The sequence below is a fragment of the Ranitomeya imitator genome, unplaced genomic scaffold (genome assembly GCF_032444005.1).
Source record: "Ranitomeya imitator isolate aRanImi1 unplaced genomic scaffold, aRanImi1.pri SCAFFOLD_325, whole genome shotgun sequence".
Lineage (NCBI taxonomy): Eukaryota > Metazoa > Chordata > Amphibia > Anura > Dendrobatidae > Ranitomeya > Ranitomeya imitator.
Genome location: NW_027193546.1, coordinates 309,106 through 335,363, shown reverse-complemented (window position 1 = coordinate 335,363; position 26,258 = coordinate 309,106). Strand labels below are relative to the sequence as shown.

Sequence of the window (26,258 nt, the reverse complement as noted above, 5' to 3'; positions counted from 1 at the left end):
TCTGGACTGTGGATGCTGAAGCCTTCAGTAAAGGTAAAGAGACTACACCCTTTGTGTCCTCGTTATTCGCAGTGCCTTGCACCACCCACCATCAACATCTACACTTTTGGGAAGCCCTGCGGAAATACTTCACCTGTGGGAAGGTATACCATCTAGCTGCCATAACATCACCCCAGTGGACCCCTAAGCAGCGTCGGTCACTCTGACCAAATACTACAGGTGGCGTCACGAACACTACCGTTATCTACAAACGTTGCCCTTTATTTGGTGCCCCTCAAAGGGCCACGGTCCGGGTCGGGCCACCGTGACATCCCCGCTGAGGGAACTGAAGGACCCAGTACCGAGTACCTCATTGCCCTTACGTAGGGGCGATCAAACTTTAATACTTAAAAAGCAGCAATATGAGCCGGCTGCCTGCACCTGACCTCTATGCAGCAGGCTCGCCCCCCGAGTCAGCTCTATACACCCAGACATATTTGCAGGTCACAAATAGTTAATGGGTGAAATCTGAATTTCTGCTGTAGATCCTCTTGTTTGTCATAGGTAAGTCTGTGGTGTATAAACATTAGGCCTCATTCAGGCAGGAGTATTGTACCCGGTTCTTACACGCCTGGTTTTATTCAGCTCCCTGTGCCCATATGAGCCCGAATGTTACAGTGCATAGGAAAAGGACACATTAGCACAAGATGACAGTAAATGCCCAAATAGGAAAGTTCATGGTCAAGACCACCAAAAACTGACAGAAAAACTGATATCCAGAGCCTTCACATAATGCCACCATTTCACCGGAATGAACAGGATCTGCCCCGGGCACAGGATACACTCTTGATAAGCTGCCTGGGCAAAGGCAGGGAACTGGTCTGTGTCCGGGTTGTCTATGTCCACCTGAGATTGAGAAAAGGCCGTGATCAGAGCTGTAACAGAAAACTAGAACGTTATAGGTGGAGGCAGAGGAGGAAGTGGAGGAGAACACCTACCTGGCTGGTGTTGTGAAGAAGAGAGCTATCAAATGGGTACAGGCGCTCCGTCTCACTCACCGGGTATAAGCGGAGATACTTCCTGCCTACGATCTGCAGCACAGAAAAAAATATATAGCTACAGAAACCTGGCATCTTCCTCCCAATTGAAAAATTAAATAATAATAATAATGGGAAGAAAAAAAAATATATATATATTATATAAAATATTATATACACCCACCTGTGCCAGGAAGTTTTGCTGAGGGTCCTGGTGAAGAGGAGACACTGTCCCTGCCGGCCCAAACCAAGCATTGATGGTGATCTCATCTTCATCTCCTTCCCCGAGGCAGCAATAATCCGGAATACTAATATCCTCCTTAAGTTCACGTATCTGTTCACAAGACACAAGAAAAAGCCATAACAATATGTTGCAACTTTCCCTCTGCAGTCTCCGAGCAGTGTCAATGGGGTTTGATCTCTCCATAGGAGATCTGGTCCTTCTGGATCCAATGTCAGACTGATCTTCTCTCATGTGTCTGGGCCAGATTTCATCTTTTAAGAGGTTTCCGTGAAAAGGTTGTTCCCATCTTCACAGATCGTGCATAAAAACAAACAAGCACATTTACAATTCAGTAACATTTTCAGTCGTTCTTGAGATATATTTTTCTTTATAGGTCGTTTCTAGGGAAACTGACCACCACTGATGTCTATCTCATTAAACACGGTGCAGAAGCTTGCCAGGATTCGGAGGTAACAGCCCGCTCCCGTGATCACAGCAACATTTAAAGCAGTGCTTAAAAGTTCTGCTAGCAGTGGTGGTCGGTCAGCAAGGCAACCCGCTGTAAACAAAATTAAAAAAAAAAAAAATGTGATTATCAATAACGGCTGAAGACTTTACAAGCACTATCAATTTACTGATTGTTAATTAGTATCTGACAATAGCCATTAATGAAGACGGGAAGAACTCTTTGGCCAAGTTTAGTATTTTACCTCAGTATTTGTAAGCCAAAACCAGGAGTGGAACAATCAGAGCAAAAGTCTAAGGCTACTTTCACACTAGCGTCGGAATCTCCCCGTCGCAATGCGTCGGGGAGAGATTCCGACGCTAGCATTTGCTGCATTGCACAATGGAGGCAGCAGATGCATTTTTCTGGCGCATCCGCTGCCCCATTGTGAGGTGCGGGGAGGTGGGGGCGGAGTTCCGGCCGCACATGCGCGGTCGGAAAAAGCAGTCCGTCGGGAGAAAAAAACGTTACATGTAGGGTTTTTTTCTCCCGACGGTCCGCCAAAGCACGACGCATCCGTCGCAAGACGGATGCGAAGTGTGCCAATCCGTCGCAAATGCGTCGTCAATAGAAGTCTATGGGGAAAAAACGCATCCTGCAAGCACTTTTGCAGGATGCGTTTTTTCTGCAAAACGACGCATTGTGACGGATTTTAAAAAAACGCTAGTGTGAAAGTAGCCTTAGAGAAACACGTCTCCACTTCTGTATTTTTCTCCCACTCCTGGTTTTGCCATACAAATACTGATGTAAAATACTGACCAAATAATGAACTTGGTGGTATTAAAGTGGTAAAAAAAAAAATTCCAAAGTTTGCTTAAGAAAAAAAAACAAAAAAAACCTGCCATTTTCCGATACCCGTAGCATCTCCATTTTTCGAAACCTGGGGTTGCACAAGGGCTTATTTTTTGCGTGCCCAGCTGACATTTTTAATTATACCATTTTGGTGTAGATACGTTCTTTTGATCGCCCGATATTGTATTTTAATGCAATGTCGCAGCAACTAGAAAAAAAACGTAATTCTGGCGTTTTAATTTTTTTTTTCCTCGCTATGTCGTTTTACGATCAAGTTAATCCTCTTATTTAATGAAAGATCGGGCGATTCTGAAAGCGGTGATACCAAATATGTGTATGTTTGTTTTTTTTATTGTTTTATTTTGAATGGGGCGAAGGGGGGGCAATTTATTTTTTTGTTTTTTTATATTTTTAAAACTATTTTTCATTAAGTTTTGGCATGCTTCAATAGTCTCTATGGGAGTCTAGAAGCTGGCACAACTTGATTGGCTCTGCTACATAGAGGCAATGTTCAGATCGCCTTTATGTAGCTGAATTGCTGAGTCGCTATGAGCGCCAACCACAGGGTGGTGCTCACAGCAATCCGGCATCAACAACCATAGAGGTCTCAAGGTGACCTCTGGTTGTTATGCCGACGCACCGATGACCCCCGATCACGTGACGGGGGTCAGCGTTGCGCATAGTTCCAGCCCGATGTCCAAAAGAGCGCGTTAAATGACGCTGTCAGAGTTTGACAGCGGCATTTAACTAACGCTACTTATGTTGGGCCCTACTTTTTGGAGAATTTCAGTAAGGGTGTTGTCTGACAAAAGAAATTGCTCCTGGTTCCGACTCTCCACTTCTGCATTTGTTTCGCCATAGGCAGATCTCCCTCAAGCCCTCTGTCAGTGGCATGTATGGAGGGGGCTGGCTGTCCGGCTCCATTCAATAGCTGAGCCAAAGCCACCCTCCTCTCTATCATGGCTGATGCAGACAAGGGAAGGAGAAGTCACAGCTAATAACTGAAGTCCACAACCAGCCGCCTTCATACATGTCACACAGAGGGCGCTCTGTCTGTACAGAGTGAATGTGGCGGTGAAGAGTCAACACCAAGAGAAAGGGGTCTGATATCGTTTATCAAATCTGTGCCGATCGTCCTTTATCAGTTCATTGTGTTATACATTAATAGTTTTTTTTCCAGTCAGAGAACCCAGTCAAGACTATAAAAGTCACAAAATTAAGAGACTTCAGTTGCCAAAATCTGCCATCTACTTACCAACTATGTAGAGAAGAATCAAAGCTAGCACTCAATCAGTACAGTCTACGGTGCTAGTGAACGGGATGTTTAATCCCATATGTCATAAAGTCAGCAAAAATCACTGCACTCGTATGATTTTCAGATGCATAAATTCAAAAGTTTATTTAAATTGGGAAAGGGGGAGATGTCAGGCGAATTGACGTTTCGGCCAGCCCGTGGCCTTGTTCACAAAACCGCTGTAACAAGCAAGAAAACAAAACAACACTATAAGCGGGTCAATATATACATATATACAAATATACAAAGAGGACAAAGAATCCATATCAAAGTCGATAAGCTGCCAATGGACATATGATGTAACGATCAAGACATATTGTACAGAGCTGGAATGTACAAAAAGGTGGGATATACAAAAAGGGGAGAGAGAACATTATAATGGATTTGCAAAACCGGTACTGGAGGAAGAAGAAACATACCCTGTTGGAACTCTGTTGCATGTAAAGAAGAATCCTTTAAATTATGTTGAGTCATATATAATGGTATGGCGATATACCTAAAGAGAACAATATAGCATGAAAACGCAGCTAGGGTCCTACATACCCAGGTAGAGGGCTAACAAGGAGCGGGCATCCCCTTAATAGTGACTAAACGTTAATTAAGTACCCTGTATAGTGCCCCAGTATAGTATATTACAAGTGTAAACCAACATACTGACCCAGCTGGAACGCTAGACAACATATGCCCATGCATAAAAATCGTATCTGCGGCCGGAACCAATCTTGTGGCTGAAACATACGTATATATGAGGATGAGGCATAAAATCTGTATACTAACGGGATGGTAAACCATGAAGACATAGAACTACCTGTCTTGTGGATACAGTGGGCAAAATTATATGCCAGGTACTGGTCGTCCCGTAAATTCTGATATGTCCTCAAGATCACATAGAAATATAGAGCTGTGGACAGAACAGACAAACCTTGTGGCCGAAACATATATGTATATATGAGGATAAGGCATAAAATCTGTACACTAACGCCGGGCACCATGCGCTTTACTGAGCGGTCCATTGCCTAGACACAGGATTGTGTCGGCCTCCTCCACTACGCCACCAACGCCTATGCCCTGCCTGCACCACGGAAACGTGAGACTTCAGCACCACCAGCAGATAAGTGTCTCATTAACTATGAGAGGTTTCTATAGCATGGATTTTTCTCTTCCTAGCAGGGACGACATCTTTTCACCTACTGGCAGCATACCATATCCTCAAGGGGGGTCATTTCTATGAATACACTGGGTCCCTTGCATACCTACTTAGCACAGGTATTTAAGTGATGCCACAAACTTTACTACTATACTGACTATTCCCTATACAAGGCTTGATCCAACATATATTCTCCACTCTGTTCTGCCTATAGCGCTATATGTCTATGTGACCTTGAGGACATATCAGAACATACGGGACGACCAGTACCTGATACATAATCTTACCCACTATATCCACAAGCCAGGTACTATTATGTCTTCATGTTTTACTATCCCGTTAGTGTACAGATTTTATGCCTCATCCTCATATATACGTATGTTTCAGCCACAAGATTGGTTCCGGCCGCAGATACGATTTTTATGCATGGGCATATGTTGTCTAGCGTTCCAGCTGGGTCAGTATGTTGGTTTACACTTGTAATATACTATACTGGGGCACTATACAGGGTACTTAATTAACGTTTAGTCACTATTAAGGGGATGCCCGCTCCTTGTTAGCCCTCTACCTGGGTATGTAGGACCCTAGCTGCGTTTTCATGCTATATTGTTCTCTTTAGGTATATCGCCATACCATTATATATGACTCAACATAATTTAAAGGATTCTTCTTTACATGCAACAGAGTTCCAACAGGGTATGTTTCTTCTTCCTCCAGTACCGGTTTTGCAAATCCATTATAATGTTCTCTCTCCCCTTTTTGTATATCCCACCTTTTTGTACATTCCAGCTCTGTACAATATGTCTTGATCGTTACATCATATGTCCATTGGCAGCTTATCGACTTTGATATGGATTCTTTGTCCTCTTTGTATATTTGTATATATGTATATATTGACCCGCTTATAGTGTTGTGTTGTTTTCTTGCTTGTTACAGCGGTTTTGTGAACAAGGCCACGGGCTGGCCGAAACGTCAATTCGCCTGACATCTCCCCCTTTCCCAATTTAAATAAACTTTTGAATTTATGCATCTGAAAATCATACGAGTGCAGTGATTTTTGCTGACTTTACTTACCAACTATGTAGAGATCATTATGCAAGAGGATAAAAGTTGTCCAGTATTAGAAAAGCATGGTCAACTTCTGTCAAATAAAAAAAAAAACAGCGCCACCTATGTCCTACAGGTTGTGTGTGGTATTGCAGCTCTGCATCATTTATAGATTTGGGCTGTAGATGGGTGGCGCTGGTTTGGTCAGAAGGAAACATGTTTTTCTAATCCTTAACAACCCATTTAACTGTGAATCAGCGATTGTTCCCTGCCCAGCCATCATGTGGTCCTGTCTTCCCGGGAATTGGACATCTTCCATATTAGGATATTAAATACAATTAAATCCAATTACCTGTTCAAACAGTTGATGCTGAGCGAGGTATCCCCTGCGGGCCGGCTCCTGGGAGCAGACAGCAATGAGTCAGAGCAATTACAGCACAGAACAGTCACACATTTATTATTGCATTTGGTCCGGGGTTTGTCTTGGAGGTTTTTTAATAGAAATAAAGCTTAATAGGGATTGTCCATCACTACGAAAACCCCTTCTTTATCTAAATGTTTGGCCCCGATAAAATATAAAAGCTTATACTCGCCTCCTGTGCCAGCGCTGTTCCAGCGGTGTCAGCACTCGCGGTCCTGGAGCTCCCGTCCGGCTGTTGTGACACGTGGTGTCCGGCGAACAATCAGCGCTGGCGTCACTTTCTCCACCTTTGCGCAGATTGAACATGAAGTCAGATCAGCTGCAGCCCGTTCTTCCGCTTCATGCTCAATTCGATAGAAGGCGAGGACAGTGACGCCAGCGCTGATTGGCCGTCGGACACCACGTGTCACAACAGCGGGACATTCGCTCCGGGAGCGCGAGTGCAGAAACCGCTGGAACGGCGCTGGCACAGGAGGCGAGTATAAGTGTTTTTATTTTCTCAGGGCCAAACATTTACATCAAGAAGGAGTTGTTCTAGTAATGGACAAACCAATTAAGGCTACATTCCCATGATGAGCCTTTTGGTGAGTTTTTGATGTTGCATTATTCCTGCACCCATTAAGCAATATAGGTTAGTGGGAACGTAGTCTCACCCCTTCGTAACCAGGCAATATTTACGTATTTGGTATTTTTTCCTCCCCTTCTTCTAAGAGTTTATTTTTTCTGTCAACAAGGGACAGGTTGTTTTGCAGGAAGAGATATAGTTTTGTTCACTATACAATAAACAAGAAAAAACAAATCAAAATGCAGCAAAACAGTGCAAAAAAAAAAATTAAAAAATGGGGGAAAAAAAAAAACACCAGGTTTTGCTGCGTTTTTAGTGCAAAAACCAAAGGAAGTTGCATCATATTTTTGGGGGATGCAGTACACTTTGTCAGCATAGACAGGAGATGAAAAAAAGCAGCCAAACTTGCTTTTTTTAAGCTGACTCTAGTCTGCCAAGAATGCAGGTTTTGCCTGCAGGAAAAAATGCAACATGTGAACATAGCCGGAGATGGGAACAGCTGCAGCTGACTGCTATAGATGCAGGTTGAGCCTGGTAGTAGCACATCTATACCTCTAGGACACTGTTTGTCTGTATATGTAGGACACATCCTGCACCTACGGTTCTGCACTATGGTGCACCTTGCATTCTCCTTTTCTAGTGAGAATTAATGAAATAATGAAGATTGTAGATTTGAAACTTAATAAAACTGCATTAACGAAAGGTTAACACTAAACTCTTTTTCAGGAGCGGTAAATGGATAACGATGTCCTATCCTCAGGATAGACCAGCAAGAGCAAAGGCCAAGAAAAGTCAAGGCTTTAACCAGAGCTTTACCAGCAGCCCTACATGTCCTTCTGGTGATGGATCAGGGCCAGTAGCCCGTCAGTATATGATGGATCACACTTATACGCACTGTTACCTACCTGATCCAGAATATAGTTATCGATGAATTCATTGACAGTCATCAGGCTCTGCGACCATTCTGCGTCAGTGTATCTGGATCCCAGCTCCACAGGAACAGTCCGACAACCAGCCACCTTCTGGATGTACTCTATGCTGTGTGGGTAAAAAAAAAAACACAATAAAAGAGCCAGACTTCTACTGATGCAGCCTATCATTAGGTTTACCATTATTGTATTCAGTATTTTTATGCAAATGCTGCCAGGAAGAAAAAAAAGCCTGCGAGTCCTGCTTTCCCCGCTCACACAGAATGATTGACACTTCTACCCGAACACAGTCAACCAGTGTGGGCAGGGAAAGCAGGACTCACAGGCCCATTTTGTTGTACAATTTTCTGCGACCCATAAGTGTTATTTTTTTTTTGTTTGTTTTTTTTTATATTTTATTTGCGTGGAGAGCAGTAATTATTTACCATATTAACTATCATAATTTAGGACATTTTGATAGCTTTTTACTACATGTTTTTTAACCCCTTCAAGACATGCAAAATACTAGTACCGCACATGTCATGTTTGATGTGGGCTTTGGCGCGGAGCCCACTTCAAAGTATCGACATGTCAGCGGTTTTGTACAGCTGACATGTGCGTGCAATAGCGGTAAGTGGAATCGTGATCCACCCGCTGCTATTAACTACCGTATATACTCGAGTATAAGCCGACCCAAGTATAAGCCGACCCCCCTAACTTTGCCACAAAAAACTGGGAAAACTTATTGACTCGAGTATAAGCCTAGGGTAGAAAATGCAGCAGCTACCGGTGAATTTCAAAAATAAAAATAGATGCTCCATACCGTTCATTATTGCTCCATATACAACTGTGCTATATAGAATGCTCTGCACCGTTGATTATGGCCCCATAGATGCTCCTTATAATGCTGTGCCATATATGCTCTGCACCTTTGATTATGGCCCCATAGGTGCTCCTTATAATGTTGTGCCATATATGCTCTGCACCTTTGCTTATGGCCCCATAGGTGCCCCTTAGAATGCTGTGCCATATATGCTATGCACCTTTGATTATGGCCCCATAGATGCTCCTTATAATGCTGTGCCATATATGCTCTGCACCTTTGATTATGGCCCCATAGATGCTCCTTATAATGCTGTGCCATATATGCTCTGCACCTTTGATTATGGCCCCATAGGTGCCCCTTATAATGCTGTGCCATATATGCTCTGCACCTTTGATTATGGCCCCATAGGTGCCCCTTATAATGCTGTGCCATATATGCTCTGCACCTTTGATTATGGCCCCATAGGTGCCCCTTATAATGCTGTGCCATATATGCTCTGCACCTTTGATTATGGCCCCATAGGTGCCCCTTAGAATGCTGTGCCATATATGCTCTGCACCTTTGATTATGGCCCCATAGGTGTTCCTTAGAATGCTGCCCCATATATGCTTTGCACCTTTCATTATGGCCCCATAGGTGCTCCTTAGAATGCTGTGCCCCATATATGCTCTGCACCTTTGATTATGGCCCCATAGGTGCTCCTTAGAATGCTGCTGGTGCTGCCATAAAAAAAAAAAAAAAAATCACATACTCACCTCTCTTCTCAGGACGCCGGCGCTTTCAATATTTACCTGCTCCTCGTGCGGCTCCGTCTCCAGCACTGACGCTCAGCAGAGGGCGCGCACTGACTACGTCACCGCGCCCTCTAACCTGAGCGTCACTGCTAGAGGACGCTGCAGACGGAGCCGTACCGGAGCGAGGAGCAGGTAATTATAGCGCTGCGCTGCGCTCCCCTTACCTGCTCCTGGCGCGGTCCCTGCAGTCCCTAGCTTCCCCGGCGCTGCAGCTTCTTCCTGTAATTGAGCGGTCACAGTTACCGATCATTTACAGCAATGAATATGCGGCTCCTCCCCTGTGGGAGGTGGAGCCGCCTATTCATTTCTGTAATGAGCGGTACCATGTGACCTCTCAGTACAGGAAGAATCTGCAGCGCCGGAGAAGCCAGGGACTGCAGGGACCGCGCCGCAGCAGGTAAGTATAATTACACAGCCCCCGCTCCCCCTCACCTGCTGACACCCGGGTATATGACTCGAGTATAAGCCGAGAGGGGGACTTTCAGCCCAAAAAAATGGGCTGAAAATCTCGGCTTATACTCGAGTATATACGGTAGTTAAATGCAGCTGTCAAACGCCGATAGGAGCATTTAACTAGCGCTTGTGCCCATCGGGCCAGAAATACGTGCATCACTGACCCCCGTCACGTGATCGGGAGTCAGCGATGTGTCGGCATGACAACCAGAGGTCTCCTTGAGACCTCTATGGTTGATGATGCCGGATTGCTGTGAGCGCCACCCTGTTGCCGGCGCTCATGGCAATGCAGTAATTCAGCTACATAGGAGCGATCTGAGCAGCGCCTCTATGTAGCCGAGCGAGTTGTGCCAGCTTATAGCCTCTTATGGAGGCTATTGAAGCATGGCAAAATTACAATAGAAAAGGTTTTAAAAAAATATAAAAAAAAAAAATATAAAAGTTAAGGTCGAAAAATAGATTTTTATTTGAAATAATTTTCTTCTTCAAACTTTGTTTTCGTCACAGAATGCTCCCTTTACAGCAATTCCAGCATTGCAGACCTTTAGCATTCTAGCACTTACTCGGTAATTTGCTGAGAGCATCTGGAGAAATCCCCCCCCCCCCCATTCTTCCAGAAGCCCCTCCCACAAGTTGGTTTGGCTTGATGGGCACATTTTGCGCACCATGCGGTCAAGCTGATCCCACAACAGCTCAATGGGGCTGAGATCTGGTGACTGCGCTGGCCACTCCATTACAGATAGAATACCAGCTGCTGCTTCTTCCCTAAATAGTTGTTGCATAATTTGGAGGTGGTTTTGGGTCATTGTCCTGTTGTAGGATGAAATTGGCTCCAATCAAGCGCTGTCCACAGGTTATGGCATGACGTTGCAAAACGGAGTGATAGCCTTCCTTAATCAAAATCCCTTTTACCTTAAACAAATCTCCCACATTACCAGCAACAAAGCAGCCCCAGACCATCGCATTACCTCCACCATGCTTGACAGATGGTGTCAGGCACTCTTCCAGCATCTTTTCAGTTGTTCTGCATCTCCATAACACTTTTTTCCTCTCTTCCTCTGTACAATGTCTGTGTTCTTTTGCCCATATTAATATTTTCCTTTTATTAGCCAGTCTCAGATATGGCTTTTTCTTTGCCACTCTGCCCTGAAGGCCAGCATCCCGGAGTCGCCTCTTCCCTGTAGACGTTGACACTGGCGTTTTGCATGTACTATTTAATGAAGCTGCCAGTTGAGGACCTGTGAGGCGTTGATTTCTCAAACTACAGACTCTAATGTACTTGTTGCTCAGTTGTGCAGCGCGGCCTCACACTTCTCTTTCTACTCTGGTTAGAGCCTATTTGTGCTCTCCTCTAAAGGTAGTACACACTGTTGCATGAAATCTACAGTTTCTTGGCAATTTCTTGCATGAAATAGCCTTCAGTCCTAAGAAGAATAGACCGTTGAGCTTCACATATTTTTTTTTTGTTTTTTAATGGCCATTTTGAGAGTTTAATGAAACCAACAAATGTAATTCTCCAGATTCTCAGCCAGCTCAAAAGAAGGTCAGGTTTATAGGTTCTCTAATCAGCCAAACTGTTTTCAGCTGTGCTAACATACTTGTACAAGGGTATTCTAACCATCCATTAGCCTTCTTACACAGTTAGCAAACACAAAATACCATAAGAACACTGGAGTGATGGTTGTTGCTAATGGGCTTCTATACACCTATGAACATATTGCATTACAAACCAGACGTTTGCATGCAGAACAGTCATTTACCACATTAACAATGTATAGAGTATTTCTGAATTATTTAATGTTAGCTTCATTGGAAAAAAACTGTGCTTTTCTTCAAAAATAAGGACATTTCTAAGTGACCCTACATTTTTGAATGGTAGCATAGATATAGATTATAGATAGATTTTTTTTTTTAAGTAGTTAACTGTATCGGTTAATTACATTTTCATAGATCACTCTCTGTGATACCCAAAACATAAAATTTATTTAAAACATTTTTTATCTATTCCCTCTTTATTTTTTAGTCCTTTTAAATCTGAAATAATTTGATGGTTTGTACTATATACATTGCAGTACACAGGGAGACTACTGGTCTCCTATGAAACCCTGCTGTAGACAGGGCTTCCTAGGAGGCCGAAGATGGCATTGACAAAGGATTTAAGGGGTGCGGGTAGAGTGAATGGAGGGTATGAGAGTCTGAACTATCACTCCACTCACGCAGATAGAAACCATACGTGGCTTTCAGAAACTAAATGAGCATCTAAATGGTTAACAGCAGCATTTGGAGCAAGCTAGTCGACACCTGTCATGTACAGAGCAGTCTATGCTGCTGAGCCTGCTCCATTCACCCTGATGTAACATCTTACCTCCATTTCTTCATGCATGGCCAGTGATCGATGACTCCATCCAATATTACAGCTTTCTGGGGTATCAGGTAATTGTGCCTGAAGTGTTCTAGCGAGGGGCAGCGGACTGTAGGAATTGTAGTATCGGCACACAGGACCGGGGTGAGCGGACGGGGTATTTTCTGCACAGAGAAATAACTATAAAGTTATTACGCCACCATTTTCTATAGAACACACAATGGGCCTCATTTATTGCACATAGCAACCAGAACTCAGCTTTCATTTTTTTTATTTTTTGAAAAGGTTTAGAAAAATCAAAGCTGATCTGTGATTGGCTGGTAGGAGCAACAAAGACGATTTTAATTAACAAAGTACAAAATCTCACAAAGATGTCTGATCTCTAAGAGAAACTACCTCTGGGATTTGGCCATTTGGTTCAACATCCACCGGATTCTCTTGAGTATCTCTCAGACGCTTTTGTCTTCTGTGGGTCAGGACTGAAAGAGGAAGGAAATATCAGCAATGGCCAAATCACACTAGGTGGCATAGTGCCGTCTATACAAGATCTTCAGCTGCTTGGATAAACTAGATTTTTTTGGCATCCGATTATCAGATGAGGTTTAATGTGGAGTCATGTAAAGTTATACACCTTGGCACTGATAATATGAGTATCACATGATCTGGGGGGAGGGGGGGAGTGAAACTAAGGGATCCACTGGTAGAGAAGGATCTGGGTTAGGGGGGAGTGAAACTAGGAGAGTCACTGGTAGAGAAGGATCTGGGTGTAGGGGGGAGTGAAACTAGGAGAGTCACTGGTAGAGAAGGATCTAGATGTATTTGTGGATCACAGGCTATATAACTTGCAATGTCAGTCAGAAGCATATTCTCATGTATTAACCCCTTCATGACCCAGCCTATTTTGACCTTAAAGACCTTGCCGTTTTTTGCAATTCTGACCAGTGTCCCTTTATGAGGTAATAACTCAGGAACGCTTCAATGGATCCTAGCGGTTCTGAGATTGTTTTTTCGTGACATATTGGGCTTCATGATAGTGGTAAATTTAGGTCAATAAATTCTGTGTTTATTTGTGAAAAAAACGGAAATTTGGCGAAAATTTTGAAAATTTCGCAATTTTCACATTTTGAATTTTTATTCTGTTAAACCAGAGAGGTATGTGACACAAAATAGTTAATAAGTAACATTTCCCACACGTCTACTTTACATCAGCACAATTTTGGAAACAATTTTTTTTTTTGCTAGGAAGTTATAAGGGTTAAAATTTGACCAGCGATTTCTCATTTTTACAACGAAATTTACAAAACCATTTTTTTTAGGGACCACCTCACATTTGAAGTCAGTTTGAGGGGTCTATATGGCTGAAAATACCCAAAAGTGACACCATTCTAAAAACTGCACTCCTCAAGGTGCACAAAACCACATTACAGAAGTTGATTAACCCTTCAGGTGCTTCACAGCAGCAGAAGCAACATGGAAGGAAAAAATGAACATTTAACTTTTTAGTCACAAAAATGATTTTTCAGCAACAATTGTTGTATTTTCCCAATGGTAAAAGGAGAAACTGAACCAAGAAAGTTGTTGTCCAATTTGTCCTGAGTACGCTGATATCTCATATGTGGGGGTAAACCACTGTTTGGGCGCACGGCAGGGCTTGGAAGGGAAGGAGCGCCATTTGACTTTTTGAATGAAAAATTGGCTGCACTCTTTAGCGGACACCATGTCACGTTTGGAGAGCCCCCGTGTGCCTAAAAATTGGAGCTCCCCCACAAGTGACCCCATTTTGGAAACTAGACGCCCCAAGGAACTTATCTAGATGCATAGTGAGCCCTTTAAACCCCCAGCTGCTTCACAAATTGATCCGTAAAAATGAAAAAGTACTATTTTTTCACAAAAAAAATTCTTTTAGCCTCAATTTTTTCATTTTCACATGGACAACAGGATAAAATGGATCCTAAAATTTGTTTGGCAATTTCTCCTGAGCACACTGATACCTCACATGTGGGGGTAAACCACTGTTTGGGCACATGGTAAGGCTCGGAAGGGAAGGAGCGCCATTTGACTTTTTGAATGAAAAATTATCTCCATCGTTAGCGGACACCATGTCGCGTTTGGAGAGACCCTGTGTGCTTAAACATTGAAGCTCCCCCACAAGTGACCCCATTTTGGAAACTGGACCCCCCAAGGAACTTATCTAGATGCCTAGTGAGCACTTTAAACCCTCAGGTGCTTCACAAATTGATCCGTAAAAATGAAAAAGTACTTTTTTTTTTTTTTCACAAAAAATTTCTTTTCGCCTCAATTTTTTCATTTTCACATGGGCAATAGGATAAAATTGATCCTAAAATTTGTTGAGCAATTTCTCCCGAGTACGCCGATACCTCATATGTGGGGGTAAACCACTGTTTGGGCACACGGCAGGGCTCGGAAGGGAAGGCGCGCCTTTTGACTTTTTGAATGGAAAATTAGCTCCATTTGTTAGCGGACACCATGTCGCATTTGGAGAGCCCCTGTGTGCCTATGCATTGGAGCTCCCCCACAAGTGACACCATTTTGGAAACTAGACCCCCCAAGGAACTTATCTAGATGCATACTGAGCACTTTAAACCCCCAGGTGTTTCACAGAAGTTTATAATGCAGAGCCATGAAAATAAAAAAATTATTCTTTTCTCAAAAATGATTTTTTAGCCTGGAATTTCCTATTTTGCCAATGGTAATAGGAGAAATTGGACCACAAATGTTGTTGTCCAGTTTGTCCTGAGTAGGCTGATACCCCATATGTGGGGGTAAACCACTGTTTGGGCGCACAGCAGGGCTCAGAAGGGAAGGCACGCCATTTGGCTTTTTAAATGGAAAATTAGCTCCAATCATTAGCGGACACCATGTCGCGTTTGGAGAGCCCCTGTGTGCCTAAACATTGGAGATCCCCCCACAAATGACCCCATTTTGGAAACTAGACCCCCAAAGGAACTAATCTAGATGTGTGGTGAGCACTTTGAACCCTCAAGTGCTTCACAGAAGTTTATAACGCAGAGCCATGAAAAAAAAAATATATATATTTTCTCAAAAATGATTTTTTAGCCCGCAATTTATTATTTTCCCAAGGGTAACAGGAGATATTTGACCCCAAAGTTTGTTGTCCAGTTTCTCCTGAGCACGCTGATACCCAATATGTGTGGGTAAACCACTGTTTAGGCACATGCTGGGGCTCGGAAGTGAAGTAGTGACGTTTTGAAATGCAGACTTTGATGGAATGCTCTTCGGGCGTCACGTTGCGTTTGCAGAGCCCCTGGTGTGCCTAAACAGTAGAAACCCCCCACAAGTGACCCCATTTTGGAAACTAGACCCCGAAAGGAACTTATCTAGATGTGAGGTGAGCATTTTGAACCCCCAAGTGCTTCACAGAAGTTCATAACACAGAGCAGTGAAAATAATAAATACGTTTTCTTTCCTCAAAAATATTTTTTTAGCCCAGAATTTTTTATTTTCCCAAGGGTTACAGGAGAAATTGGACCACAAATGTTGTTGTCCAGTTTCTCCTGAGTACGCTGATACCCCATGTGTGGGGGTAAACCACTGTTTGGGCACATGCCGGGGCTCAGAAGGGAAGTAGTGACTTTTGAAATGCAGACTTTGATGGAATGGTCTGCGGGCGTCACGTTGCGTTTGCAGAGCCCCTGGTGTGCCTAAACAGTAGAAACCCCCCACAAGTGACCCCATTTTGGAAACTAGACCCCCCAAGGAACTTATCTAGATATGTGGTGAGCACTTTGAACCCCCAAGTGCTTCACAGACGTTTACAACGCAGAGCCGTGAAAATAAAAAATCATTTTTCTTTCCTCAAAAATGATGTTTTAGCAAGCAATTTTTTTTTTTCTCAAGGGTAACAGGAGAAATTGGACCCCAGTAATTGTTGCGCAGTTTATCCTGAGTATGCTGGTACCCCATATGTGGGGGTAAACCACTGTTTGGGCACACGTTGGGGCTCGGAAGTGAGGGAGCACCATTTGACTTTTTGAATACAAGATTGGCTGGAATCAATGGTGGCGCCATGTTGCGTTTGGAGATCCCCTGATGTGCCTAAACAGTGGAAACCCCTCAATTCTAACTCCAACACACCCCTAAACCTTATCCCAACTATAGCCGTAACCCTAATCACAACCCTAACCCCAACACCCCCCTAACCCTAACCACAACCCTAATTCCAACCCAACCCTAAGGCTATGTGCCCACGTTGCGGATTCGTGTGAGATATTTCCGCACCATTTTTGAAAAATCCGCGGGTAAAAGGCACTGTGTTTTACCTGCGGATTTACCGCGGATTTCCAGTGTTTTTTGTCCGGATTTCACCTGCGGATTCCTATTGAGGAACAGGTGTAAAACGCTGCGGAATCCGCACAAAGAATTGACATGCTGCGGAAAATACAACGCAACGTTCCCGCGCGGTATTTTCCGCACCATGGGCACAGCGGATTTGGTTTTCCATATGTTTACATGGTACTGTAAACCTGATGGAACTCTGCTGCGGATCCGCAGCCAAATCCGCACCGTGTGCACATAGCCTAATTCTAAAGGTATGTGCACACGCTGCGGATCCGCAGCAGTTTCCCATGAGCTTACAGTTCAATGCAAACCTATGGGAAACAAAAATCGCTGTACACATGCTGCAGAAAAACTGCACGGAAACGCAGCGGTTTACATTCCGCAGCATGTCACTTCTTTCTGCGGATTCCGCAGCGGTTTTACAACTGCTCAAATAGAAAATTGCTGTTGTAAAACCGCATTGAAATGCGCAGAAAAAACATGGTAAATCCGCCATAAATCCGCAGCGGTTTAGCACTGCAGATTTATCAAATCCGCAGCGGAAAAATCCGCAGAGGACCAGAATACGTGTGCACATGCGCCCGCCATTTTGGAAGATGGCGGCTCCCAGGAAAGAAGACGGACGGTCCCCGGGAGGCCAGGTAAGTATAAGGGGGGGGGGAGATCAGGGCACGGGGGGGGGCGTCGGAGCACGGGGGGGGTGGATCGGAACACGGGGGGGTGGATTGGAGCACGGAGTGGGGGATCGCTGTATGGGCGGGTGGATCGGAGCACGGGGGGGGGGGGGGGATCGCTGTGCGGGGGGGGGGAATCGGAGTGCGGGGGGGTTTGATTGAAGCACGGGGGTTGTGATTGGAGCACGGGGGGAGCGGGCAGGAGGACGGGGGAGCGGAGCACAGGACCGAGGGGAGCGGACCACAGATCGGGGGGCTGGGGGGGCGATCGGAGGAGTGGAGTGGGTGCACATTAGTGTGTCCAGCCATGGCCGATGATATTGCAGCATCGGCCATGGCTGGATTGTAATATTTTACCATTTTTTTAGGTGAAATATTACAAATCGCTCTGATTGGCAGTTTCACTTTCAACAGCCAATCAGAGCGATCGTAGCCACGAGGGGGTGAAGCCACCCCCCCTGGGCTAAACTACCACTCCCCCTGTCCCTGCAGATCGGGTGAAATGGGAGTTAACCCTTTCACCCGATCTGCAGGGACGCGATCATTCCATGACGCATATGCTGCGTCATGGGTCAGAATGGCACCGACTTTCATGACGCAGCGTATGCGTCAAAGGGCGGGAAGGGGTTAAAAAGGGGTATGGACTCGCGGGACAGGATATTACAACTTTACTAGGTGTTAGACTGATCGCATGCTTTTGCTGCACTTTTTCTGCAGGCAAAACATGATCTCTTGGCAGTGAAGAAGCTGCTTACAGAAGGCAGGTTTTGGTACGTTTTTGATCCATTCTTGCTGCATATTACAGTTGTCATTTGTCTACAGTACATATTTAATAAAGTTTGTTTTTGGTAAATAAAACTCATGGTTGTGTCTTTTTTGCACTCCCGCGTTGCTTTCTATGGTGAACGACTTGAGATGCTACAGGTTAAAAAAACAAAGCCACAGCAATTTCCAATGCAGTCAGGACAAAAAAAGGCAAGTATGCCCGTGAGATTTCTGAAATCTAATAGCTTTTGCTAGTACTCTAAAGAGCAGATTTTAATTTCCATTAAAAAAAAAAAAAAAACGCAGCAAAAAAAAAAAAAAAAAAACAATGTAAAAAAGCAATGTGTGAACATAGGCTTAAAGCGAACCTGGCAGCAGGATTTAACTAAGTAAACTACAGGCACTGTCAGGTTGGCGATGTTACACTGATTAAGAGGATAACTTGGGTGAAAAAAAACCATCCTGAGGTTCTTGTGTAACCAGTGTTAGAAGCTTTCAGTTAATGATATCTCGTGTTCCGGGATGGGACTGAAGGCAGAGTCTTCTTCCTGCTCTAAGCCAGAGAAACCAAGGAAAGACCTGTCCACAGGCTGCCCCGAAGCACAAATATGTTCCTCATCATAGAGAGACTGTGCTTCGGGGCGGCCTGTGGACAGGTCTTTCCTTGGTTTCTCTGGCTTGGAGCAGGAAGATAACTCGAGTTGTAAAGGCTCCGACGTAGCTGTGGTCCTCCCTATGGACTACTATGTAATGGGTTTGCCCTCCTCACTGACCCATATGGTAAGAGCGCCGGCTCTGGGACTTGTGTTCTCCAAAGAGAAAAGGGTTTCAGAGACGGGACCCTCGATTATTAGGAATACTTCTTTACAAAGGCTTTACCATCTGAGCAGGTGATGGCATGCCGCTAGGTGCTTCCCACTGACTCCGCAGATCAATTACCTGTTGTAGACTTTGGGGTCCGCACAGAGTCCTTGGTGAGCGGATCCCCCAATATTTGGATTATTTTACTTATCACATTGTCCATGATCTCAGCTCCCAGGAGCAAAGACATGTCACACACACGCAGAACCTTGTCCTTATCCAATACCAGCTCCCCACAATCCCCGACCACCTTAAACAGGCAGCCATAAGAATAGGCAATCCTCCAGTCCCGGGACACATCCCTCCAGTTACGGCCATTCAGCTTCTCCCAGCTATAGTCCATAATCATCTCCCCCAGGTGCCCACATCGGCCCAGATCACACGTATAGACACAGACTGCCGCCTCCTTCACACACACGACAATGGCCCCGTCCACCTCCGGGCCCAGCTGATGCGGAAACTCCTCGAGGCTAGGAGGCAATAGGGACCGGATCTGGGGCCACACTGAGCTCTGCATTTGCTCCTCTAGGTTTATTCTTCAATCCTGAGCAATCTTCATGATCTCATACCGGTTCCACCAGTTACATACTGGGTCCTGCTACATATACCTGTGAATAGAAAAAACAATATTCACCTATACAACATGTATGGCTCGTTACATCAACGCTTCCCTTTGTAAGAAATCACACAGTGGCGTCATAAAACGAATTGGGGGGGGGGGACTGGGTGTATGGAGCGGACTCAGGGGCCGAACCCGCTCCATACATTGTAGGCGCTCCTGGTACAGCAGCGACTGGAGCTGGTTCCGATCACTGCTCTTAAAAAGTAGTACAAGTGAGTAAATGATTGCAAGTATCTAAGAATTGAAGCAAAAAGTAATAAAGTTTGGAGAAAAAAAAAAAAAAAAAAAAAAAAAAAGCACCTCACTCTTCCCCCAGTGACAATAAAAATAAATAAAAACATGTTTGGCATCGCCAAGTTAAGAAAAGTCAGCGCTATCAAAATATAAAAATAATTAACCCAATCAGGAAACAGGGAAAAAAATTCAAGAATGCCGTAACAGGCGATCAAAGTGAACTCTATGCCAAATTGGTACTAATTAAAAACGTGTCACCACGCAAAAAAATAAGTCATCAGATGAAAAATAAAACAAAAATGTTACAGGTATCGGAAAATGGTGACAACTCCATATCTTTATTTTTTTTTTTTTGCAAACATCAGCTTTTTTTTTTTTTTTTTTTTCACCACTAAAATAATAATTTAAAAAAATCATATTTGGTATCTCCGTTATAATATTGATGAGGAGAATCACACTGCATTTTTTTTTTTGTTTGTTTTTTTTTTTAACCACAAAATGTACACCATAAAAACAACTCCCAAAAACAATGTCAGAATGTTTTATATTTTTTTTTCTTTACCATTTCACCGCACTTTTTTACTTTTTGTTCCCCCTCATTTTCGAGTACACTACAAGGTAAAATGGATGGCGGCATTCAAAAGTACAAGTCCTCCTGCAAAAAAAAAAAAAAAAAAAAAACACAATTCTTAGGCTCCTTTCACACTAGAGTCGGAATCTGCCCGTCGCAATGTGTCGGGCAGAGATTCCGACGCTGGCGTTTGACGCACTGCACAACGGGTGCATTTTTCCAGCGCACCCACTGCCCCATTGTGAGGTGCGGGGAGGTGGGGGCGGAGTTCCGGCCACGCATGCGCGGTCGGAAAAAGCGGTCTGTCAGGAGCAAAAAATGTTACATTTAACGTTTTTTGCTCCCGGCGGTCCGCCACAACAAGGCGCATCCGCCGCACGACGGTTGCGACATGTGGCAACGCGTCGCTAATGTTAATCTATGGGGCAAAAACGCATCCTGCAAACAACTATGCAGGATGCGTTTTTTGCCATAAACGACGCATTGCGACGTATTGCAAAAAACGCCAGTGTGAAAGTAGCCTTACATGTCTGTGTGGCCATTAAAATAAGAGTTATGGCTCTGGGCGGAAAAAAAACAGAAAAAACTAAAATGGGCCCCAGAGTTGCAAAGTATGAAACGCGCCCTCTCCTCCCATATATAATATGGATGTGCCTGAATAGCAGCTGCCAGCCCCACAGGAACACTACAACTCTCAGCATGCCAGGGCAGCCTGCAGCTAGAAGGGCATTCTGGGAATTGTAGTTCTTCTAACCCTATGAAGCACAGAAAAGCGCGCTCAGCAGTAATAGTTCTCTAGCATAAATCCAGGCAGGAATGTCTGCTGTGTGCTGACGTCACGCCACACTGTAAAAGTCAGGAAAGATCACTCTGCTCATACCCGCCATCATTATCTGCGCTCCCCCTGGCTGCAGTGTGCAACTACATCTCCCAGCATGCACCTGGCGGGGAGGAACCAGTGTATACAGAGCCATTACCTGCTGCTATAGACAGAACGGTGGTGAGAGCGCTCCGTGCGCGGTAACGCTGCGGCCACACACTGCAGTGCCAGTACCCGCCGCCATTTCCCAGCAGGTAGCGCGTACAGTGACGTCATAACTAGCCACTTCTGCTATTGGTCAGGCGGAGGCGGCATCTCATTGGATACGGCGAGTCAGCTGACATGATGAGCAGTTCCGTGCGGCGGCGGCCAGGCAGCGCTGTTCATTCCTGACAGTGAGGAGGGCGGTTCTGTCACGTTACTGTTCATAGAGCGAAATAACAGGAGAAAGCAAAAATAGTCCATTAGAAAGGCAAAGACGCCCCAACATTCCAATACAACAGCTTTTTCTAACCTTTTATGTCCCTTCCGTTTTTTTCTTAGCTTTTTTTCATATTTTTATGCCTAATAAAACGATTTTTTTGTCTTTGGCACCATCTTCTGAGACCAATAAAGTTTTATTTTGATTTTTTTTTTTTTTTTTTTTTTTTTTTGCGGTGTGAGGGCTTGTTTATTGGTACCATTTTGGGGACAGATACGACTCCTGGGTAGTTATTTTTATTGCGTTTTTGGGGAGATGCAGCAAGTGAAAATTCCCATTTTTTTTTTTTTTTTTTTTTGCAGTTTTTATTTTTTTGCTTTCCAGCAATTAATGGGAATCAGTCATGTGTCACTTACTATTCTGCATTTTGCTCTTTCAATACAATCAGTGTTTTATCAGCAGGAAATTATCGCTAGAGGACTTAGGTGTCTCCTGCCTCCTAGTCCAGCCCCGCCCCTAGTACTGATTAGCAGTTTTCTGCCTATACACAGTGTAAGCAGAAAGCTGTCAATCAGTGGTGTGGGCGGGGTTATACAGGACTCAGCATTCAGAGCGCCGCTAGATCTGCAGCAGAGAAAACTGTGATACTATCAAAATGGCAGCAAGCAGCCCAGCAAGTGATACATCACTGGAATCAGGGTCTCTGCCCCTTCATTATGCTGCTCTCAGATCATATAGAAAAATTATTGTGATATATTCCCTTTAACATGGGGGTTAATTTTACATTTTGGTAGATCATTCCTATGTGGACCTGGAAATACCAAATATGTTTTGTTTGTTTGTTTTTTTTCTTTTATTTGTTTGTATTTGGAAACGTGGGTGAAGGAAAATATTTTTGTTTTAATCATATAATACTTTTTTTTTAAATAAATCTCCTTACTTTCATCCCCATAGGATTTGATCCTGCAAAAGTTTGATTGCTTGTGCAATATACTATTGCAGTATGCAGTGAGAATCACGGTCACCAGTAGCTGGGCTTCACGGGAGTACAAAGATGGCGGTGACAAGAGCTGTCAGCAGGCCTCCAGTCATCATGGCAGCTCCTATTGTGGGAGGGCCAATACTGTAAGTGTCCTAATAGGCGCACCTCCAGGATTGTGACACTGGGAGACATTTTTCACAAGTAAAGGAGGAGAACGTGTAACACTTATAAATGGGCAAGTGCCACAAAATCAGGTCCAGCACACATTTGTTAACCCCTTTCCGACCTTAGACATATAGGTACGTCCAGTGTCGCCTCCCTCCATTTTGATGCAGACTCCGATACTGAGCCCGCAAATTTTTCAGCACGTCAGCTGATTTGATAAATTGACTTAGGATTAAAGATGATCAAATCTTTTGAAATTCAAATAATACAATAGCCAGGTTTGACAAATCTTTCCCAAAAATCGTATTTGCAGAGAATTAATTCAATTGCAATACTGCAAAGCCTCTTATGGCATTTAAAGACGCGTGTAACCCGCTGAGGTCCAGTGGTGCAACTCGAAGCTTGTGGGCCCCAATGTAAACTCCTCAAATATCCCTGGTCTTTAATAGAAGTAGTCTTTTCCTTTAGGGCAAAGAGACCTTTGGGGGTCTCTGCTGAGGTCTCCTTGGACTGTATCCAACCCTTTCAAAACATTTTAACACAAACACAGCATTAGTAATGTCAAACTGACCTCACTATAAAAAAGGGTGCTAGCTCAGTAGTAACCAACAAGTTATTTAATAACACAGAGAGTCTGACCAACTTTTCAGGGTTTTTAAATAAAAAATGATCCCTCTTAGGCCGGCTTCACACTTGCGAGTTTTACGGACGTAAGAGCGCAGAAACTACGTCCGTAAAACTCACAAAACAAACGGCACAATTATTCTCTATGCCCCTGCTCCTATCTGCCGTATTTTACTGATCAGTATTATACGGCTTTCTACGGCCGTAGAAAATCGCAGCATGCTGCGTTTGTCACCGTATTGCGCAAATAAAACGTCAATGAAAGTCTATGGAAGCGTGAAAAATACGGATTACACACGGACCATCAGTGTGACTTGCGAGAAATACGCAGCGGTGTTACAGAGAAAAGCCGGCAATTCAGTGCGGTGTACAGTAAAATCACACTGACAGCTTACAATAGAATAGAATAAATGTGTACACATAGAATAGGTATATATATATATATATATATATATATATATATATATGTCATTGAGACACATATATGTATATATATTATTACTTCATACAGCCGCGATATAGCAGAAAGCTGGTAATGCAATTACCGGCTTTTGCTTTCTCCTTCCTAAACCCGACATGATATGAGACCTGGTTTACATACAGTAAACCATCTCATATCACCATTTTTTTTTGCATATTCCACACTACTAATGTTAGTAGTGTGTCTATGCAAAATTTGGCCGTTCTAGCTAGTAAAATAAGGGGTTAAATGGCGGAAAAAATTGGCGTGGGCTCCCGCACAATTTTCTCCGCCAGAGTAGTAAAGCCAGTGACTGAGGGCAGATATTAATAGCCTGGAGAGGGTCCACGGTTATTGCCCCCCCCCCCCCCCCTGGCTAAAAACATCTGCCCCCAGCCACCCCAGAAAAGGCACATCTGGAAGATGCGCCTATTCTGGCACTTGGCCACTCTCTTCCCATTCCCGTGTAGCGGTGGGATATGGGGTAATGAAGGGTTAATGCCACCTTGCTATTGTAAGGTGACATTACCAGTACGGATGCCATACGGATTACATACGGAGGATGCCATGCGCAAAAACCGCTGAAACACCCTGCCTACGGAGGAGCTACGGATCACTATTTTCGGGACTTTTCAGCGTATTACGGCCGTAATATACGGACTGTATTTTCATACGCTGAGTGTGAGGCCGGCCTTAGTCATTTGTGATCAGAGAGATCCTTCTGTGCCGAACACTGACTCAAACTGATGGTGTCTCTGTCAGAGGTAACATTCTACTGCAGTGACTGAGACTATATGTAACTATCGTATATACTCGAGTACAAGCTGAGATTTCCAGCCCATTTTTTAGGCTGAAAGTGCCCATCTCGGCTTATATCCGAGTCATTGTCCCAGGGGGTCGGCGGGGGAGGGGGAGCGGCAGCTGTCCATCATACTCACCTGCCCCCGTCGCGTCTCTGAATGTCCCTGATTCTCCGGCGCCCGCAGCTTTTCCTGTGTTCAGTGGTCACGTGGTACCGCTCATTAAAGTAATGAATATGGCCGTGACTCCACTCCCATAGGGGTGGAGCCGCATATTAATTACTTTAATGAGCGGTACCAGTGACCGCTGAACACAGGAACAAGCTGCCGGCATCAGAGACCATCGCATCAGAGAAACAGGGACCACGCCGGAAGGATGAGTATAACGGTGGAGGTGGACCATGCGATATTCACCTGTCCCCGTTCCACCGCTGTGCGCCGCTCTGTCTTCCTCATCCTCTGGCTGTGACTGTTCAGGTCAGAGGACTCGATGATGTGTTTAGTGTGCGCGCCGCCCTCTGCCTGAACAGTTACTGCAGAGAGACGGAAGACAGAGCGGCGCGCAGTGCTGGAATGGGGACAGGTGAATATCGCAAGTGCCAGGTGTCCCCGCCTGCTCAGGACAAGGGGTGAGTATGTCATTTATTTATTTTTTTTTTCAAATTGCAGCAGCAGGATATGGGAAAAATATTTCTCTGGAGCATCTTATAGGGCCATAATCTTCATGCAGCATTATATGGGGCAAATGTTTCTATTGAGCATCATATGGGGCCATAACCTTTATACAGCATTATATGGGGCAAATGTCTCTATGGAGCATCTTATGGGGCCATAATCAACCTTTAGGCTATGCGCACACATTGCAGATTATTCGCAGATTTTTTGCATTTTATGTGTGAAAGTAGCCTTATACTCGAGTATATATGGTATATACAGTGGGGCAAAAAAGTATTTAGTCAGTCAGCAATAGTGCAAGTTCCACCACTTAAAAAGATGAGAGGCGTCTGTAATTTACATCATAGGTAGACCTCAACTATGGGAGACAAACTGAGAAAAAAAAATCCAGAAAATCACATTGTCTGTTTTTTTAACAATTTATTTGCATATTATGGTGGAAAATAAGTATTTGGTCAGAAACAAACAATCAAGATTTCTGGCTCTCACAGACCTGTAACTTCTTCTTTAAGAGTCTCCTCTTTCCTCCACTCATTACCTGTAGTAATGGCACCTGTTTAAACTTGTTATCAGCAAAAAAAGACACCTGTGCACACCCTCAAACAGTCTGACTCCAAACTCCACTATGGTGAAGACCAAAGAGCTGTCAAAGGACACCAGAAACAAAATTGTAGCCCTGCACCAGGCTGGGACGACTGAATCTGCAATAGCCAACCAGCTTGGAGTGAAGAAATCAACAGTGGGAGCAATAATTAGAAAATGGAAGACATACAAGACCACTGACAATCTCCCTCGATCTGGGGCTCCACGCAAAATCCCACCCCGTGGGGTCAGAATGATCACAAGAACGGTGAGCAAAAATCCCAGAACCACGCGGGGGGACCTAGTGAATGAACTGCAGAGAGCTGGGA

At 44.2% G+C, this 26,258-nt stretch overlaps 1 protein-coding gene across 2 annotated transcripts; it reads right to left on the bottom strand.

The window, feature by feature from the left end:
• Nucleotides 1-599: 599 nt before the first annotated feature.
• Nucleotides 600-21,488, bottom strand: LOC138653711 (lysine-specific demethylase 8-like). Of its 2 annotated transcripts, XM_069743321.1 has the most exons (10): nucleotides 21,378-21,488; nucleotides 20,392-20,484; nucleotides 19,052-19,581; nucleotides 12,750-12,832; nucleotides 12,357-12,517; nucleotides 7,916-8,048; nucleotides 6,377-6,424; nucleotides 1,201-1,350; nucleotides 978-1,070; nucleotides 600-885 (listed from the first exon to the last, which is right to left on the bottom strand). In XM_069743321.1, the coding sequence occupies exons 3-10, from the start codon at nucleotides 19,488-19,490 to the stop codon at nucleotides 721-723; spliced, it is 1,272 nt and encodes a 423-aa protein (XP_069599422.1). In that variant the 5' UTR covers nucleotides 19,491-19,581; nucleotides 20,392-20,484; nucleotides 21,378-21,488; the 3' UTR covers nucleotides 600-720. The 2 variants fall into 2 exon arrangements, with proteins under 2 accessions (XP_069599422.1, XP_069599420.1); XM_069743319.1 differs by lacking the exon at nucleotides 20,392-20,484 and having other exon boundaries at nucleotides 21,378-21,481.
• Nucleotides 21,489-26,258: the final 4,770 nt, after the last annotated feature.

What these genes read in the sequence shown, in the direction of transcription:
- LOC138653711 (XM_069743321.1), bottom strand. Translation starts at nt 19,490, where the DNA reads ATGCAGAGCTCAGTGTGGCCCCAGATCCGGTCCCTATTGCCTCCTAGC. An exon ending in AGCATCAACTGTTTGAACAG is followed by an intron (nt 1,351 to 6,376) that starts GTAATTGGATTT and finishes TCTTGTGAACAG; the next exon opens with ATACGTGAACTTAAGGAGGA. An exon ending in TTCTTCACAACACCAGCCAG is followed by an intron (nt 886 to 977) that starts GTAGGTGTTCTC and finishes TCTCAATCTCAG; the next exon opens with GTGGACATAGACAACCCGGA.